Genomic DNA, 16,182 nt, shown 5'->3' with positions numbered 1-16,182 from the left:
CAAAAGTGGGAGGAGGGAAGGATCCCTTCAAGAGCAAGACTTTCTCAAGTCTTTGTAAAAGATATATATAAATAACCACTTCCCAAATGTCATACAAAATCATCTTTTATCTACAGGAGTTGTAAGGACACTACAAAAATTAGGCTAGCAAAAAGGTTTGGTGTATGGCTTGCAAGAAAATTCCCTGGGGAAAATTAAATCCACGCTTACATTCCAGTATGCAACAGTTCCTAGAGGGTAAATGCTGAAAAGAGATTCTATGTAGGTAGTTGAACAACTTTTCAGATATTCTGCTGCTATTTATTTTGTAACTTCACAATATTTACAATAAATAAAAGGTACAATACTATTTAGTACCTAGAGATGGAAAAAAGGTTTCAGTATTTGGAATTGATAATACATGTCTAGTGTAGTGTTTAGTCATCTACAAAATTACAGTGTTTTTACAAGATTGTAGATAAACTTAACTAAAGAAGCATTGTGTATTATACTTCACTATAGCAATGCAAATTAGTAATGCAAATTAAATTTAATCTGAAACTAGAAAAATACTTGAATACCTCTTAATCTTTTTCTGAGTGAATTAACTTTTCTTGAAAATCTTTTTCTCAAATTTTTCTTTGTCTTTTGTCTTAGATAAACAGAATATTAAGTCACAGGCTTTGTTGCATTTGCTTTATCATGAAAGAGGAACATTTTCGGTAGGACTGAAATGCTGTATTGTCTCTGTGCTGAGCTATGTGGGCAGCGTTTTTCTGGCACCACTTGGTGTCGGCGAGCTCTCTCAGAGCCTGTGCTGAGCACTCGCAGCGGCGCAGAGCTGCGCTGGGAGAGCGGGACTCACCTGCCCCGGCGGTACCGGTGCTTTGGTCGATGTCTGGGGCATGACTGCTGTTCTGTTATCCAGCAAGCTTTGTAAATTAATTTTTTTAGAGAAATGAGGTTGAGACAAACTTGGAGCTGCGGGGACGAGCCCTCCTGGGCACAAGCCACCTAGTAATGAACTTTCAGCGCAGGAACTTCCGACTCGTTGCGGGAAAGCTGACGCGGGCGGGGGACCGGGACAGGACGGGGTCGGCGGGCGGGTGCCCGCGGGGCGCGGGCCGAGCCAGGGCAGCCGCACCCCCCGAACCGCCTGTAGGAGGCGGCCCAGCAGCGCCTGCCCGGCCCGGGGCGCGAGAGGGGACGGGGCGCCCCGGGCGCCGGGGCCGCTCCGGTTCCTCATTTCCAGGCGGGGCCGAGCCTCCAGCAGACTCCGCGCCGGGCACCGGGGGCGATGGACCGCGACCACAACAAGGCGCTGCTGCTGGAGCTGCAGAGGGCGGCCGGGACCGGTAACGATCGCTGCGCCGACTGCGGAAACCCAGGTAAGGGAGCTCCGCCGGGCGGGGCCCCGCGCCCCTCGGCCCCCGGACCGGCTTCCGAGCGAACAGCGGCGGTGACGAGGGGCCGGCCCCCCCTCAGGCTGTGGTGCTGTCTGGGTGCTGCTCGTCCCGGCCCGCAGCTGTGTCCGCTCGGTCCTTGCGCGGGGCCGGCCGCGCCCCTCGCTCCGTGTCGCTCAGGGCGGCAGCGGGACGGTCCCGGGGCGCTGCCCGCGCCGGGACACGGCTCTCGGGGAGCCCCGCGGGGCCAGGGGACCGCAGCAGGGGGCAGGAAACGGCCTCAGCACCGGGTGCTTCCCCGGGTTATTTGTGGACAGGGCATGAGGCTGCAGGTGGGAGGAGGAGGGTGCGTGGGGTGGATTTCCAGCTCGGGGAATGTCTCTGCGCAAGGGTTGGGGCAGAGAAAGGCACCAAGGAAAACCCGCCGGAGACCCCGCGCCGTACTGGCGCCAGTGAGCGTTCGGGTGGGTCAGTCGGGAGCCAGCAGGAGCTGAAGAAGGCGTCAAGTAGCTTCTGCTTAGTGTGACAGGGAGAAGTGGACGGTGGCACAATCCAAGGAAATGGTCTTGCCCAGAGCAGTCAATGCCTATAGGGATGCACTTGTCAAAGCTGTTTCAGGGGATGTAGCAGCAGGCAAGAGCACGAGCCTTCACGGGCAGCGGACAGAGTCCTCGCTGTAGATGGCTGTATTCTGTTGTACTCTCTGTAGTGCACACTTTCGGCACCTTCCTTCCCTTGTTAATTCAGCAACAGCAGCTTTTCATGCAGACCTAATAATTAGCTGAGCTTTTCCATCACCACTCACCTGTCTGCACAGTCACATTAATTTTAAAGCAAATAGTCAGTAAAAGAATGTACAAATGCAGGGGCCATCGTTCACTGGGGAAAGCAGTTGTCGTTCCCCTGAACACAGTGAAGTGACAGCCATAAACAGTGGGGTGGGGTTCGAGGTATTTATAAGGTATGAAGCCTGGGCTGTGTATCAGATGTGGTTTTTCACCCTTGCCAGTGGCTGTACCTTTTCCTGTGTATTAATTAATTCTTTGTGGTTTTATCCAGATCCAGAGTGGGCTTCTTACAAACTTGGAATATTCATTTGTTTGAATTGCTCTGGAATTCATCGCAATCTTCCTGAAATCAGCAGAGTCAAATCCCTTCGCCTTGACTTTTGGGAGAGCAATTTAATAGAGGTACAGAGGAAAAAGCAGTAATTCTCCACATTTCATAACCTCCTCTGCCATGTAATTCCTGTGCCATCCACCATGGACAGAGCAACAGAGCTACACAGAGCCAAGTTAACTCCATGGGTAACTTCAGGGGTTTTTTTATGACCTGCTCAGTCAAATTACACTGATAGGTGACCATGTTCCTAACTGTCTGTGATGTGTATTTTTATATACACAGTAACTTCTCACTGTGGTTTAGAAGCTCACAGGTATTTCCAGGTAGTATGTTCAATTCAGAAAGCAACATACTCTTCTTAAATATTGGTTCAGCCTCTCATCGTTCAGTTGAACTGTGTTAATAATACATTCACAGTTAATATCTGGGAGGAGATGAAGGAATAGGGAGACCATAAATTTTCTCCTAATTTTCTTTTGTTCTTTTCATCAACAACCACAGTTTTGTATTTCTTCACACATGATTCAGAACTGTAAATACTGAAAAAGGTGCATCCACCTAAAAATAGCAAACTATAATGCTAAAGGGAATTTATAAATGTATATAAGTACACGCTGAGTTATGGTGAGACTCAGCAAAAGTGCAGTGCTTCCTTCGATACACATCTCATTTTATGTTCTTGACATGGTGTTGATTTATATTGGCACACCTAACTGTAGTTTATTTTGTATTTCAGTTTATGAAGAATCATGGGAATCTCTGGGCCAAAGCTAAATATGAGGCGAAGGTGCCTCCATACTATTACATCCCCAAGTCCTGTGACTGCTTGTAAGTTGATGGTGTATTCACTGCTGCAGACCTTTACATCTGCTTCCCTTACAGGTCTCCCTGGCTGGCTGGTGAAACTGGAGTAGAGACAGATTAGCTTTATCCATGTTTTCCTCTTTCAGGGTTTTAAGAGAGCAGTGGATTAGAGCTAAATATGAACGTGGGGAATTTCTTGACACCCAAGTCTGCCAAGATCCTTGTTCTGCAGGTAAAAGGATTGTCAGGGAGGTCTCAGCCTCAAGGCCAACAGCACAATGTTCTGTTTGCAGCTTTGGAGATCTCTGAGGTTGGCTTGTCACATTTGAGCTGCTGGATGTGCAGTCACTGCATTGAGTCTAGCTTTGAGAAGGAACTCTAAGAAAAGGCACTTACATGAGTGCATGGGTATATTCAGATCTTACCATTCTCTAGTTCTCCACTGATTTTTTCTTATGAGGTGAAAATTCTCAGATGGAGAAGAGACTTGAAACTGTGCCACATCACCCTTAGCTAAACAGTCCCGCCCTTGTGCTATCGTTCCCTGACAATTATCTGTCTGGTCTGCAGGCAGCCGTGAAGGATGCCTCTGGAAACTTCGGAAAGGACGCAGACAGTTCCAGAAGAGGCAATTTCTCCTATCAGCAAGGGAAGGGGTGATGAAGTACTTCACCAAAGAAGTGAGTTGGTCATAGATAGCAGGTCAACACCTACCCTCAGAACTTGCTCTTTGTGGGCAAAACCCAGAACAAGTAGCTTTGTCTCTAGTTTTGCAGCCAGCCTATGCTTAGAGGAGTCCATGTTTCCCCATTAACATATGTGGTATATTGGACAATTTTGGATGTAGCTCTTTTCCTCATCCTTTATCTCAACCCTGCAGCCTCCTTTTGCTTAGTGAACAAAGGAAATGGATACTGGCAGTTGAATAGCAAGACAAAGAAGAGATCCGCTGGTGGTTGTTACCTCTTACATTACCAAAATATCTTCTCATCAGCTCCTGCAGCAGGGTCCTCAACATGTCTCCTTTCTGTGAGATACTGTAGCTAATTGTTCTCTAACTACAGGGCTGGAGATAGACCTATCCCTTGCCGTGCAGACCCAGCCCTCTTAAATAGTGACCCAGCATTTGTCAAGGAATCTTTGTAAGTGGTTTTATGTTGCATGTAATTAAGGCTTTATGTTTCAGGTATATCCAATATTCAGATACTTTAGGATGTCTGCTTTCTCTTCAGTAGGGATCTACATCTCATACCACTGATCTGTCCTGCAGTACATTCCCTGAGAGCACTTTAATACAGTGATGCTTTTATTTCACAGTCCAAAGGTCCAAAAGCCGTTATCAGCGTTGAATCTCTGAATGCAATGTTCCAGGTGGACAAAATAGGACACATTCATGGGCTGCAGATCACATACACCACAGATGGTCAAACAAGGAACCTTTTTGTTTATCACGAAAGTGGAAAGGTGAATATCATGGAGATTCTGGAGTAAGCAGAATCAAGATGCTTAGATGTTTGATCCGTATTTTGGAAGAGTTACTGTGTCCACAAGATCTGGTTTTATTTGGCATCACTAAGACTTGTAGAATATAGGAAGTTGCAGAATTTGATACTCCTAACAGTAGCATCTTGCTCCTTTTCTGTTGGGGCATATATTCAATCTCACCCTTTGGATACTCTTAAGTGGTGCATGGATGTAAACCTCTGTAAGGTAACTGCCTCTGGTTTTACACAATTTCATGGTTAAATTCTTGACATGCATAGAGAGTATTGTTCTATATTATTTCCAAGCCAATAATGTAATTTTAAAAAATATCTCTGTAGATATTGTTAGACTTCTGTTTCTTCCTTCAGCAGAGTTCTCATGTCTTTCCAGGTGCAGAGGTTTTTAACCAACCCATAACTGAATCAACTGAAAAAGCCTGTAAAAGTGTATACAAACTTGGGTGATTGTCCATGCTGAGCATGTCTAGGACCTCCCAGGAGGGCCATTCTTAAATTATTTTCAAGGGTCAGTGTTTTTCAGGTGTCTGGGACAAATCACTGACTCTCTCTGCCCCTTGGGGAGAAAGTACCTCTTTACAAAGAGGTCACAAGGAAGGAGAAGGGCATTTTGGAGAAGCAGTGCTCTTACGCTTCTTGTTAATTTTTGTATTTGTGTTTGCTGTTTTCCCAGGAGATTGTTGACTGGTTCAATGCTATTCGGGCTGCACGTTACCATTATCTCAGAACAACCTTCCCAAATGTCCCTGAGGCCGAGGTGAGAACTGAACAGGGCTTGAAGCAGTCTAGGCAAACATATCATGGGAAAACATTTTCTCACTACTGAGAGTCAGGTGCTCAAAAAGCAGCACTTGGGTCCAGGGAATGGACAGAAGAGGTAGAAGGAAAGGCCACACTGAATAACAGGCAAAAACTTAGTCAGCCTTTAAGGCCTAAAAGTCTCCATGTGATCCTTATAAAGTGTAATCTGTGAAAAATGTTATGTTCCTTCTTACTTCAGACTTCCTTTTACCGAGCAGCCAAAAAAACCCCAGACCCCAAAAGCCGCAATTGATGGTGATTAACTTTGACAGAAACAGAACAGAAGTGCAATCTTGGATGAGGCAACCTGTCCTGGTTTCAGTTGGGACAGACACAGACTTTTTTGTGTTTGTGTTCTCCTAGCTCATACCCAGGATCACAAGAAATTTTGTCAGAGAAGGCTATATGAAGAAAACAGGACCAAAAGTAAGTGCATGCTTGGCATTACACAAACAGGATCATTCCAGATAGAGAATATTTAGTAGTTCAATGATGCTGACTCATAAAAGATTTGCTCAGTGACTCTCTGCTTCCTGGATTGATAGAAGACATTATATTCAAGCCTGTCATGCTCTTTGGGATCATGTTTTATTTTGTGTGGAAAATAAGATCGGGAAGAAGAATCCTTGAAGAGTAAGCAAGATGGATTAGCTGTTAATGGACATGCAAAGTGCTGTTACACAACCCCACATGGATTGCTGTATCTGCTAACTGCAGCTCCTGCCACAGCAGAACATTCCGTGCTGACCCCTCCTACTTCTCTGTTTCACTTAAGAGTCAGTTGCACTTAAGTCACATCTACTTAAAGCAGCAAAGTGTCGTTTGAGCAAATTTCTCTACAGTGAAGCCAATCGGTTGGTTTGTTTTATTGTAGGAAGTGTTTGGGCCAGTACTCTGGGAACAGAAGAGTGAGGTTTTTGACACTGCTGAAGGAGGAGATAAAGATCTGAGGTCTTTTTTGAACACAGCCACTTCTGTGCCTTGCTCTCCTTTGAGTGAGCCATGAGCCAAGTCCCATTATAAAGTTCAGTGGTGCAGTGCTGATATTGAATATGCTGGGTTTTGGCCCAGCTTGTGCCAGTGTTCCAGCACCTCTTCCTCAGGTACTTGCACAGAGCATGAAAGATTTTATATTTTTCTCCTGAGGCCTAAATTCTGCTTAAACTGAGGTGAGCCCTAGAAGAGGCCTCTTCAGTTCAGCATGGAGCAATTAATAGCTCAGGAATGGTCAGATAAGTGTAGCTGATGGAATTAGCACTTAAAAAAAACCAACTAGTATTGTACACCCAAAATTCTAGGGACAGCCTCCCTGATCAGATTGTTTTGGATTCATTGGAATTGATTGCACACTCTCTTCACTATCACCACTGGCTCAGGGGTTGTTCTGTGCAGTGCTTTCAATCCATTTCATGCAATTTCCTTAATCCTGTTAGTTTGATTACTTCCCTGCCCAAAGGATTGTCATTGAATGTAAATCTGTAGTTTGAGCCCAGGGAGAAGAGAGCTGAGGGCTGCACACAGCAGTCACTCACCTGTTACCAGTTACAGGGATGAAGGAAACTGAACTCCAGCTCCAAGTCATTTAATCAGTCCTGGCATTTGAATAGAACAAACTCCACTTTGAGACTTGGTCTTTAAAGAATTTCTACCATTTCCTCGCAGCAGAAGGAGGCCTTTAAGGTACGCTGGTTCTGCTTGGATTCTCAAGAAAGGAACCTGATATACTTTAAAAATCCACTGGTAAGAGGAGTGTTCTTTGTTCCACAGCCCCTTCATGAAGCAGGTGGGGAGGAAGGGTCTGTTCTCATCCACCTTTTCCAGTGGCTGTGCCAAACTGGAGTGGGCCCAGCCTCAAGAGCCCATCTCCCTTGCCAGTGGATGTCTCTGAAGCTGAGCTGGTTGGGAACTCTGGCCCATACAGAGGCTGTGAGGAAGATCCAAGTCTTTTAAAAGTAACTGCTACTGCCTGTGGTGTTCATGCCCCCTCTCCCCCAGCACTAGTGCCTCTGTGTCTGTAACCTTAGCCAAGATGCGCAATATTCCAGTATCAGGGGCTTGACAGCCCCAGTATCCGGCTTCCTAGCACAGCTTTAGCTATGGGAATGTCCTTCCCTGCCTCGTCTGAACACCCACCAACCAGCTCTGTAAGGGTGGGGCCCTGCCTCCTCTTTTTGAGAATGCCTGTGAGTGCAGAATACCCCTTTGTGTGTTCCCTGCTGCTGTCACCAGTCCATGTCATCAGTTCCCCTCCATGCCTCCCCCGATCCTGTTCTATGTCAAAGGATAGAGCACCGTCTGGTCTGCTGGAGCTCCACTGTCCACCGACTAATGGCTGTCTTCTGCTTCCTTCTCTCCAGGATGCATTTGCACAGGGCCAGGTTTTCATCGGAAGGAGGGATGAGGGATATGAAGTACGAGATGATTTGCCCGAGCGAGTCTGTGTGAAAAAGACAAAACCAGCGATCACTCTGGTCACACCAGTCAGAGAGTTTGTGTTTCTCTGTGAGAACGACAGGAAGCAGAGGGAGTGGATGGATGCCTTGAACGGAGTCATCACCCAGCTCTGATGTCCACAGGGAGGAGCAGTCAGGCTGCTACATTCCACCTGGCTGCAGCTTCTGGCCACACAGGGACAGGGTTGTTTTCAACAGAGTGGGGTGAATGTCTCTTATGGCACTACATTTCTGGCGCAATTAAAAAAATACAAGCCAGGTTTAAGTTGTGGAGGATACTGTAATGGAATCACTCCTCTAAAGGAATCACACAGATGCTCCTAGCACCTTGCTTTCAACAGTCTCTACTCTTTGGCTTTTATATGAGTGGCAAATCCAACATCCAGTGAATTTTTTCCATAGCATGACCCCACCCAGTGCCCCAGTGAACACATTGAGGGTACAGGATGAACATACGCTGACCTTTCTCACCTAAGAACAAATGAAGCTTAATGAGTTTGATTCGACTGAACACTGAAAGGCAGAAACAAGTTTTAAAAGTGTTTTCTTCAGTGACTTGCTTGAAAACACTCCATGAAGGAGGACTGGTGTTCAGTGTTGGAGGGGAGCCTTCTCATCAGGTACCACTGTGTGCAGGAACTGATGGAGACTTGCACTGGCTGACACAGAGCACTGTGTGTTTCCATGCCTCAAGACCAAATCTGAGATCTGGTTTTACCAAGCAGCGAATCATTCACACATTTAATTCTTCTTTCCAGATAGCCTTAGTTTGCAAATCAAGAGGAAGTCTTGTAGACCAAGTTTCTGGTGAGGCTTCCACCTTTTGCTGACAATTGCCAGTTGGTCTTGAGATACTCGAAATAGTTCTCTTTTGCAGAAATGAGAAGTGCCAGTACTTGCAGGAATTAGTGACACTAATGGTTCTTTCTCCCCACCCACCCCCCAATAGTGCAAAGGAATTGTTTTGAGTTGGATCATCATTCTGCTTTTCTCAGCCAGCTCATCATTCAGCTCTGAGCAATCTGCAGTAGTTTTACTTGTTGATACGCTCCCATGAGCTTCCCTGTGTTCCAAGCTCTCTCCCCACACAACCCTATTCATTCTAGCTCTTCAGCAATTCTGTTGAAGAGCCTAATCCTGCAGCTCCTGAAATCAACAGAAAGCAGCTTTTGACTTGTACGAGGAACAATGTCATTCTTCATTTGTTGTTATTTTGAGATGACCTGAGTAGCTCGGGATGACCTCAGAACAGTTCAGTCCTTCCAGCAGCCTGACCTTCAGTCAGACAGGATCTGCATTGTGCTGTGCTGTGCCACTTCTCTCCCGGCTGGCTCAGCAGACTGCCCATGTCAGCATCTCTTACTATTACAAAATCGGGAAATTCACGGTGGAAACGAAATAGTGGAGATAACGGAGACTTTTTTGAACATTCAATAAAAGTCAAGGCCGAGCCTTGGACAGTTCTGCGTCACGGTCCATTTCCACCGGCAACCCAAATCCGGGGACCAAGGCACGTGAGAAGAGCTGAGCGGAACAGAGCGGGGCAGAACAGGCGCGGCCCGGGGCGTTCTCGGCACCGGAGGAGGCGCCCGGGGAAATCGAAACTCTCCGGCCGCTCCGCTCCGCCCCGGGCTGGGCCATGGCCGCCGTCATCGAGTTCGAGCGGCTCCAGCGCGTCCTGGAGCTGCAGTGCTCCTGCTGCCTGCAGTTCTTCGCGGAGCCGGTGCGGCTCACGGGCTGCGGCCACAGCTTCTGCCGGGGTTGCATCCTCCGGTACTGCGCGGGGCGGCCCCGCGCCGCCTGCCCGCTCTGCCGCCGCAGATTCGAGCTCCGCCACCTGCGGCCCAACCGCGAACTGGCCGCGCTGCTCAGCCTCATCCCGCGGGAGACGAAGGAAAAGTTGGAAACACAGGATGGGGCGGAACCCTATGGAGCTGCTGCCTGCAACGACCAGAGCTCGGTGGGGCGGGGACCTGGGGACAAGGTACGGCCGGAGGCAGCCCGGGGTTCCATCCCCGACATCCCAGAGCTCCATCCCCCGACACCCGGGAGCTTCACCCCCCGACATCCCGGGGCTCTATCCCGCCACAGCTCGGGGCTCCTCCCCGCGACACCCCGGGACATTCCGGGGTGACATCCCGAGGCGATATCCCCTGACTCCCAGGGACTCCTGCCCGCGACATTGTGGGACAGCACCCAGCGGCACCCTCGGGACAGCCCGGGTTCCCATCCCATGGCATCTTCAGTGTAGCCCGGGGTTCCATCCCACGGCACCGTAACACATTGAGCAGATGGGTTCAGCTAATGCAGTGTTTGGGGCTCATTGGTAATGTCTGATGCATTGAGAGCTGCATAGCTGAATTAGAAGAACTAATACCTGTACATATTCAGCTGACTTAAAATAGTAATAAGTGACGACTTTGTGCTGGGTGTTACGTATTGCATCAGCATTGCATTGGAGACTGGTGACACGTAACATTATTAGACAATGCCACAGCTCCACCCAGCGTCATGGCACAAAATGGGACCGGTTCATGATCTAGGTCTGCTTAAAACGACTCCCAGAGGAGGAGATAAGAAAAATCTGTTTACCTTCATTATTTTAGCACATATGTATCTTCTTCAGTCAAGCTAAGAGCTGAAGCTCACAATTCTAGTTGAACATGTAATTAATCGGTGACTCTTGCATGTTGACTTCATTGTGATTACTCCTGCTCAGAATTGTGTCTTTTAGGCACCTCCTCAACCAGTCCAATGCTTAACTAATGTCAGTGATGTAGGGAATTTTATTATCCTGCTGCTTAACCTAGTCATGCTTTCTCTGAGGGTTATATAGATAAATAGTCCAATGTATCACTTTGAAGGAAGAAGAGATATGGGAGAGCTCCAAGCAAGAAGAAATAACGGCAGAGACCGTCCACCTTTTGAGGAAAGATCTCAATAAAACAAAGGTACACACTGTACATTCATCACCTGCAGTTACCTTCTGTTTCCCCTGTTCTGGACCCTCGGAGATGTGATTGACTGCAGGGTTGCCTTCCAACCCAGAGCAGGAATCTGCCTTTTTGTTTCCTTCTTTTCTGTCACAATTCTAGTTTTACTGATGAGAATGAATATATGGCATCAGCTGCACTAATTTGTGTCTTGGCTGGCACAAAGGCTACTGGAGTTGTGCATGGTTGCATTTTTCTGCTTATTCCAGGAGTAGCCTGAATGTTTCTGGTACACTCAGATGCAAATTACAAATCGTAAGAGGGAATATTGATCTTTCTGCGTTGTCAAGCAGAGTCCACTGGCCATAAAATAGTCATGATCCTTACCATGCCCCAAATCTCATTGCAGGTAATGCAGGATAGTGTCAAATATATTTTATTCCTTTGAATAAAGTCTTCTGGTCTGCAGGGGTCAGTCAAAGATTATGTTAGATGGGGCAGTAGGCTTCTCGTATTGCATACATCTTTCCTAACCACACAATGAACTCCATATTTTCTGCCTTTCAGGAATATACATCTCAGATCAAAAGCCAGATTACTAAAGATTTCTGTTGCATGAAGGAATATGTTGAAAGACAGGAGAGAAACACACTGATGTTCATTGAACAGGAGCAAAAAGCTGCTCAGCATAAAATTGAAGAGACTATTCACCAGCTCACAGACATCAAAGGCCAAACTGTAAGTGATGAAATGAAGTGGCAGGGCAGAATATGAATAGAAACTCTCAAGCTCAGTGTCTGGGATAGCTGAATATGTACAGAGCGCCTTTGAGGTCCCCACTGCACTATTCTCATGGAGACAATGGTGCCAATCCATGGACATTGCTGTTAGCAGGGAGAGTTTGGAGTGAGAAATTCAGAGGAAGAGAAGTACTAAAAGAGGCACAGGCTGGGGATGCAATTCAGAACTAAATTTTTTTCCAAGGATATTGGTGAACTGGAATGAAGTGGGAACTGCACTACTGAAATCCAGTCCTCAGTCAAATCTAAAGTCAAGATCCTTCATGATCTTCTTATTTTCCAGAATTTGTATATACACATAGGGATGCAAGTTAAAGAACTCACAGAGTTATTAAATATTGTGTAACAACTTTCTCGGGGAAAACATATCAAGGGCCCTCAAAAGAGGCAGTTAAATCACTTCAGATTCTGTAGAGCCCATTTTGATGTTGAAAACAACAGTGCCAAGTGATATAAGTAAGCCAGCAGGAATTTAGAGTGCGGCTCACTGGGTGTGGCAGTGCCATGAGACAGAATTGGACTTCCAGGATGCAGGCACAGGTGCCCACATTGGAATTCACCTGATCCAGTGTCCCGTTACAGGCAGTGAGGAGGAATGGGCACTTTCAGAGTTATCTGCCTACTTGAGATATCCACCTGCAAAGAAGATTAATCCAGCCTCCAAAAGGCTGTTTCCTCCTACAGACTGTACACACAGACTAAGAGAACAACTTCAGATGTAGATTCCCACAATTTCTAAATTTAGGCAAACTAGGTTTGCCCTTTCCTCACACGCATACATTTTGAAACTTTTGGTTTGGGTTTTAGAACAAGAAGAAAGTTTAAAAAGAGTAAGTTTGTATATTCATATGAATGAAATATGAAAATTGTAATATATATATATATATGAAAGAAAAATTAGTTGCATTCTCAGTTTTCTTAGGGAAAACACAGTTTTAAAATTTTTTTAATAAGAATATCCTTCCCTATTTTCTGTAAGATTTCAGGTTGGTTTGCTCAGGTAGCTATCCTATAAAGGAAGCTTTTGATGCAAAGAATAAGATTCTTGGAGAGATCACTGCTCTTTTTCCACTCGGACTTTACATTATAATCTGATCTGCGAGATGAAATAACTGCTATTGTTTACATCTTTCCCTTGATCCTTTTGTCATTATCAGAGTAACTTACCTGAGAGGCAGAGGTACAAAGGCTCACCTTCAACAATTAATAAAATTACACTTGATGAGAAGCTTAATGTTGTCAGAAGTGCTGTAGAAGATCTTAAGAGAAAGTTGGAAATTTTACTTTTTGAGAATTATGCTCAGCAGCTCCCATCAGGTGAGTTTTCCTTATTTTGAAATCTTTTTCGTAGAGGCAGTGGATCTAGCAAATAGAGTAAAAAATTACTTTGTGCTTATGAAATGCATGTGCAAATAAAACAAGAAACATATGATAGCAAAAAAATAAAGAACACTGTAAAAGTTTTTAAGACAGAAACTGCTTTTTCTGCATAGAATGCTCCAACTGCTTTACCCGTCTCACTCCTCTGACAGCTCCCGTCTGACCACAGCAGCATACAGTGTTTTGTTAATTTTGGGTAAAAATGTTTGCTTATTCGTCCTTTGTAATTTATACAATCAAAAAAAAGCAAGTCCTTGTTTTGTACTTGAACCAGTAGCTGGGTTTATTTAAGGTGTGTTTTCCTTTAGAAGCTTAAATACTTCCCATGTACATTTTGAAGAAATGCCTTAACACTTCACTTATTTTTGTATTTAGTGCAGCCTCGAGACTCATATCAGGAGCCAAGTGTCTGCTCATCATCTCCAGAGTCTGCAACTGAAAGTCCTGAACCAACCATTTCCAGGCAGTTTTCTCAGTGTAAGTATCCAGGCCAGCAGGACTCTTAACAACATCCAGGTCACTCTGAGACTGGATTTGCTGAAGAAAACTGTCCTTGCCAACATCAGCAGGCAATGTGGCTGTTTACTGAAGCATGGAAACACAATGGAGTTGCCATGAAAGAATCAGTTACTGACACATAATGTAACACTGTACCTGACTGCAGATGCAAGATAAAAAAAGATAAGAAACCTGTTTCATGGAGGTGTGTAAGCTGTGTGGCAGCTTGTGCTGGCTACAGTGTGAGCTGGTGTACAGGCAGTTACTGCACCTCACTGATCTTTGCTGTTAAGCTGTAATTACTCCAGTTGTTACTTGAGTTCTGCATCATTTTGACAGAAACATTTTTACAGTCAACACACCGTACTACAGCTGTAGCTTAACACAGAAAACAAATGTTTTTACTGATAAAGTATGTAAGAACTTGTCTCAGTGAACAGATGACTGTAAGCTTTATTAAGGTGAGCATCCCATTTATTATTAACAAAAAGGTAATTTAAAAAAAAATATTGTGGCTAGGAATAAAATCCATCTTGTAGGGTGCAAGGTACTTTCACCTTCCCACTGGAGTGCATATGAGTCTGTCATGGATATTTACACAGTTGTGCCTGTTATATGTTTCAGTATGCCCAGGATACAGTCGATAGTGCTTGGTTGAGGATTCTTGAACTTTGATTCAGGTTTATTGTATGATCATTTGTTTTCATTTCTGTTCTGGAGCAGGAATGCACCTGTTTTCTTGTTGCCTGCAGGTGAGAATATTTTCCTTTCTGTCTTCCAGGGGCAGATGATGTGACTTTTGACCCCACAAGAGTACACAAGCACTTGACACTCACAGCCCAGAACAGGAGAGTGATGGTTTCCAGCCACCTGACCAGTTATGAACATTCACCCAAAAGATTCTGCATCAGCCAAGTGATGTGTTCACAGGGCTTCTCTACTGGGTGCCACTACTGGGAAGTAATTACCAAGGACAGTGATGGATGGGCTGTTGGAGTTGCTCACGAAATGATTGGTAAAAGGGACAAACTGGGAAGAACTGAGCATTCCTGGTGTGTAGAATGGCTGGGTGCTAAAAAACAGCTGTCAGCATGGCATAAGGATCAAGAAACATTATTACACAAGGATAAACCACTGAAGGTTGGAGTTTTCCTGGAGCTACGAAAGAAGACCGTGTCATTTTACTCAATCGCTGACAAAGAAATGCTTTTGCACACCTTTGAAATTATTACCTCAAATCCTCTCTACCCTGCTTTCTGGCTGTACAGTCTAGAAGGAAATGGATCTTTAACTATAAGTCAGCCAAACAGGAGATAAAGCCTGTTGAGAACAGGGACAATTTTGCCAATGACTGCGGAGTTTCTATAAAAGCCTCAGTGTTTTACACAGGAATGTACCAAGGAATGAATGCATAGCTACCCAGGCTTTCCTGGGAATCAGCAACTGATACTTCTGTCTGCTGTGCTCTGGTCTAGCCATACTGCATTGAAGTGATTCCAGCCTATGCTAAAGGCAGTAACCACCCCTGTGGGAGTCAGGTGGATTTCTCAAGCAGCTTTAAGTAGTCCCAGGATATTCATAGGAAAGAAGGTACTAAGGAAGCTCTAATGTTGGGAATGGACCTCATTTCTCCTACATTGATATAAAAAATACAGGAGAACAGATGATGCCATTACTTTCTGTCAAGTGAGGTTTTTTTTAGACAGATCTGATTGATTAAAGAATGCTCAGAGGGTAAGAATGTTAGTGATTTTAGGTATGAAAATCTTTCCCTTTAGGGTAGGCATTAACTAGGAAATAGGCTTTGTATTTGAGGACCTGGCACTTCAGGGAGGTGTCCCAGAAGAACATAATCTCACTGGAGCCATATATTAGTATTGCCCAAAGGGTTGTCAATCCTGGTGGTGGTGTGACCATGGGAATGGTTGTGGAAGCAGATGTTCAGGTGTGTTTATAGCAGCTAATAAATCATGTGGTCACTACTGCTCTTTTAAAGGGCCTGCAAACAGGACTGTGTCATGGCAAGGACCATCTGGTCTTGTCAGGGAGCCTGAGACAAAGCAAGAGGTTCTCAGTTGCCTGTGGGGGGGTGAAGGGACCAGAGCTGAGGTCCTACAAAACCTATGGACAGCTTGATTTCTGAGAGATCCACTGCTTCATGCAGGCAAACTGAAAACAGCATTCACAAGAAGCAAAAGCTTTTTCAGGAAGACTGTGGAATTCCAGAGTTAACAAAATAAATAGTTTATTTTGAATAAAAGTGCGATTCAGCTATCTCATTTAGTGGAATGGAGCTCCTTGGCTTTTAAGGTCATTGACAGAACTGCTGCTCACCTTCAGAGTTACTCTCTGGTGTCACTGAACACTCTGATGGACTAAATGCACATTTGTATGATCACAGGGGTGTGTCTGTCAGCATCTCCAAGGCTGGGGTAGCTTTCCTGAGATAGCCAAAGCCACTACTTTGTTAGGATTGAGGTGTCCTTTGCTGTTTCATCTGGAAAAAC

General features: G+C 45.4%; 2 protein-coding genes across 8 annotated transcripts; both read left to right on the top strand.

The window, feature by feature from the left end:
* Nucleotides 1–1,133: 1,133 nt before the first annotated feature.
* ADAP2 (ArfGAP with dual PH domains 2) lies at nt 1,134–8,329 on the top strand. Of its 7 annotated transcripts, none has more exons than XM_042032328.1 (10): nt 1,134–1,367; nt 2,442–2,572; nt 3,241–3,332; nt 3,455–3,540; nt 3,879–3,988; nt 4,626–4,772; nt 5,484–5,567; nt 5,975–6,037; nt 7,274–7,563; nt 7,969–8,173. In XM_042032328.1, exons 1-9 carry the CDS (start codon nt 1,277–1,279, stop codon nt 7,559–7,561), a joined length of 1,092 nt encoding a protein of 363 aa, XP_041888262.1. In that variant the 5' UTR covers nt 1,134–1,276; the 3' UTR covers nt 7,562–7,563; nt 7,969–8,173. The 7 variants fall into 7 exon arrangements, with proteins under 7 accessions (XP_041888262.1, XP_041888267.1, XP_041888263.1 ...); XM_042032329.1 differs by having other exon boundaries at nt 1,140–1,367; nt 4,680–4,772; nt 7,274–7,351; nt 7,969–8,329; XM_042032327.1 differs by having other exon boundaries at nt 1,142–1,367; nt 7,274–7,351; nt 7,969–8,329.
* Nucleotides 8,330–8,427: 98 nt separating this feature from the next.
* On the top strand, nt 8,428–15,935 carry RNF135 (ring finger protein 135). The gene is made up of 6 exons (XM_042032325.1): nt 8,428–10,048; nt 10,929–11,015; nt 11,565–11,735; nt 12,955–13,114; nt 13,553–13,654; nt 14,457–15,935. The coding sequence occupies exons 1-6, from the start codon at nt 9,704–9,706 to the stop codon at nt 14,990–14,992; spliced, it is 1,401 nt and encodes a 466-aa protein (XP_041888259.1). The 5' UTR covers nt 8,428–9,703; the 3' UTR covers nt 14,993–15,935.
* The last annotated feature ends 247 nt before the right edge of the window (nt 15,936–16,182 follow it).

The sequence above is a fragment of the Corvus kubaryi genome, unplaced genomic scaffold (genome assembly GCF_017639235.1).
Source record: "Corvus kubaryi isolate FWS band 111438036 unplaced genomic scaffold, C.kubaryi_AGA036_p1.0 37353, whole genome shotgun sequence".
Classification (NCBI taxonomy): Eukaryota; Metazoa; Chordata; class Aves; order Passeriformes; family Corvidae; genus Corvus; species Corvus kubaryi.
The sequence above is the reverse complement of the archived record's forward strand: the minus strand, read 5'-3'. Positions and strand labels throughout refer to the sequence as shown.

What these genes read in the sequence shown, in the direction of transcription:
- ADAP2 (XM_042032327.1), top strand. Translation starts at nt 1,277, where the DNA reads ATGGACCGCGACCACAACAAGGCGCTGCTGCTGGAGCTGCAGAGGGCG. An exon ending in CCAAGATCCTTGTTCTGCAG is followed by an intron (nt 3,541 to 3,878) that starts GTAAAAGGATTG and finishes TCTGGTCTGCAG; the next exon opens with GCAGCCGTGAAGGATGCCTC. An exon ending in TGAAGTACTTCACCAAAGAA is followed by an intron (nt 3,989 to 4,625) that starts GTGAGTTGGTCA and finishes TTTATTTCACAG; the next exon opens with TCCAAAGGTCCAAAAGCCGT.
- RNF135 (XM_042032325.1), top strand. Translation starts at nt 9,704, where the DNA reads ATGGCCGCCGTCATCGAGTTCGAGCGGCTCCAGCGCGTCCTGGAGCTG. An exon ending in AAGATCTCAATAAAACAAAG is followed by an intron (nt 11,016 to 11,564) that starts GTACACACTGTA and finishes TCTGCCTTTCAG; the next exon opens with GAATATACATCTCAGATCAA. An exon ending in TGCTCAGCAGCTCCCATCAG is followed by an intron (nt 13,115 to 13,552) that starts GTGAGTTTTCCT and finishes TTTTGTATTTAG; the next exon opens with TGCAGCCTCGAGACTCATAT.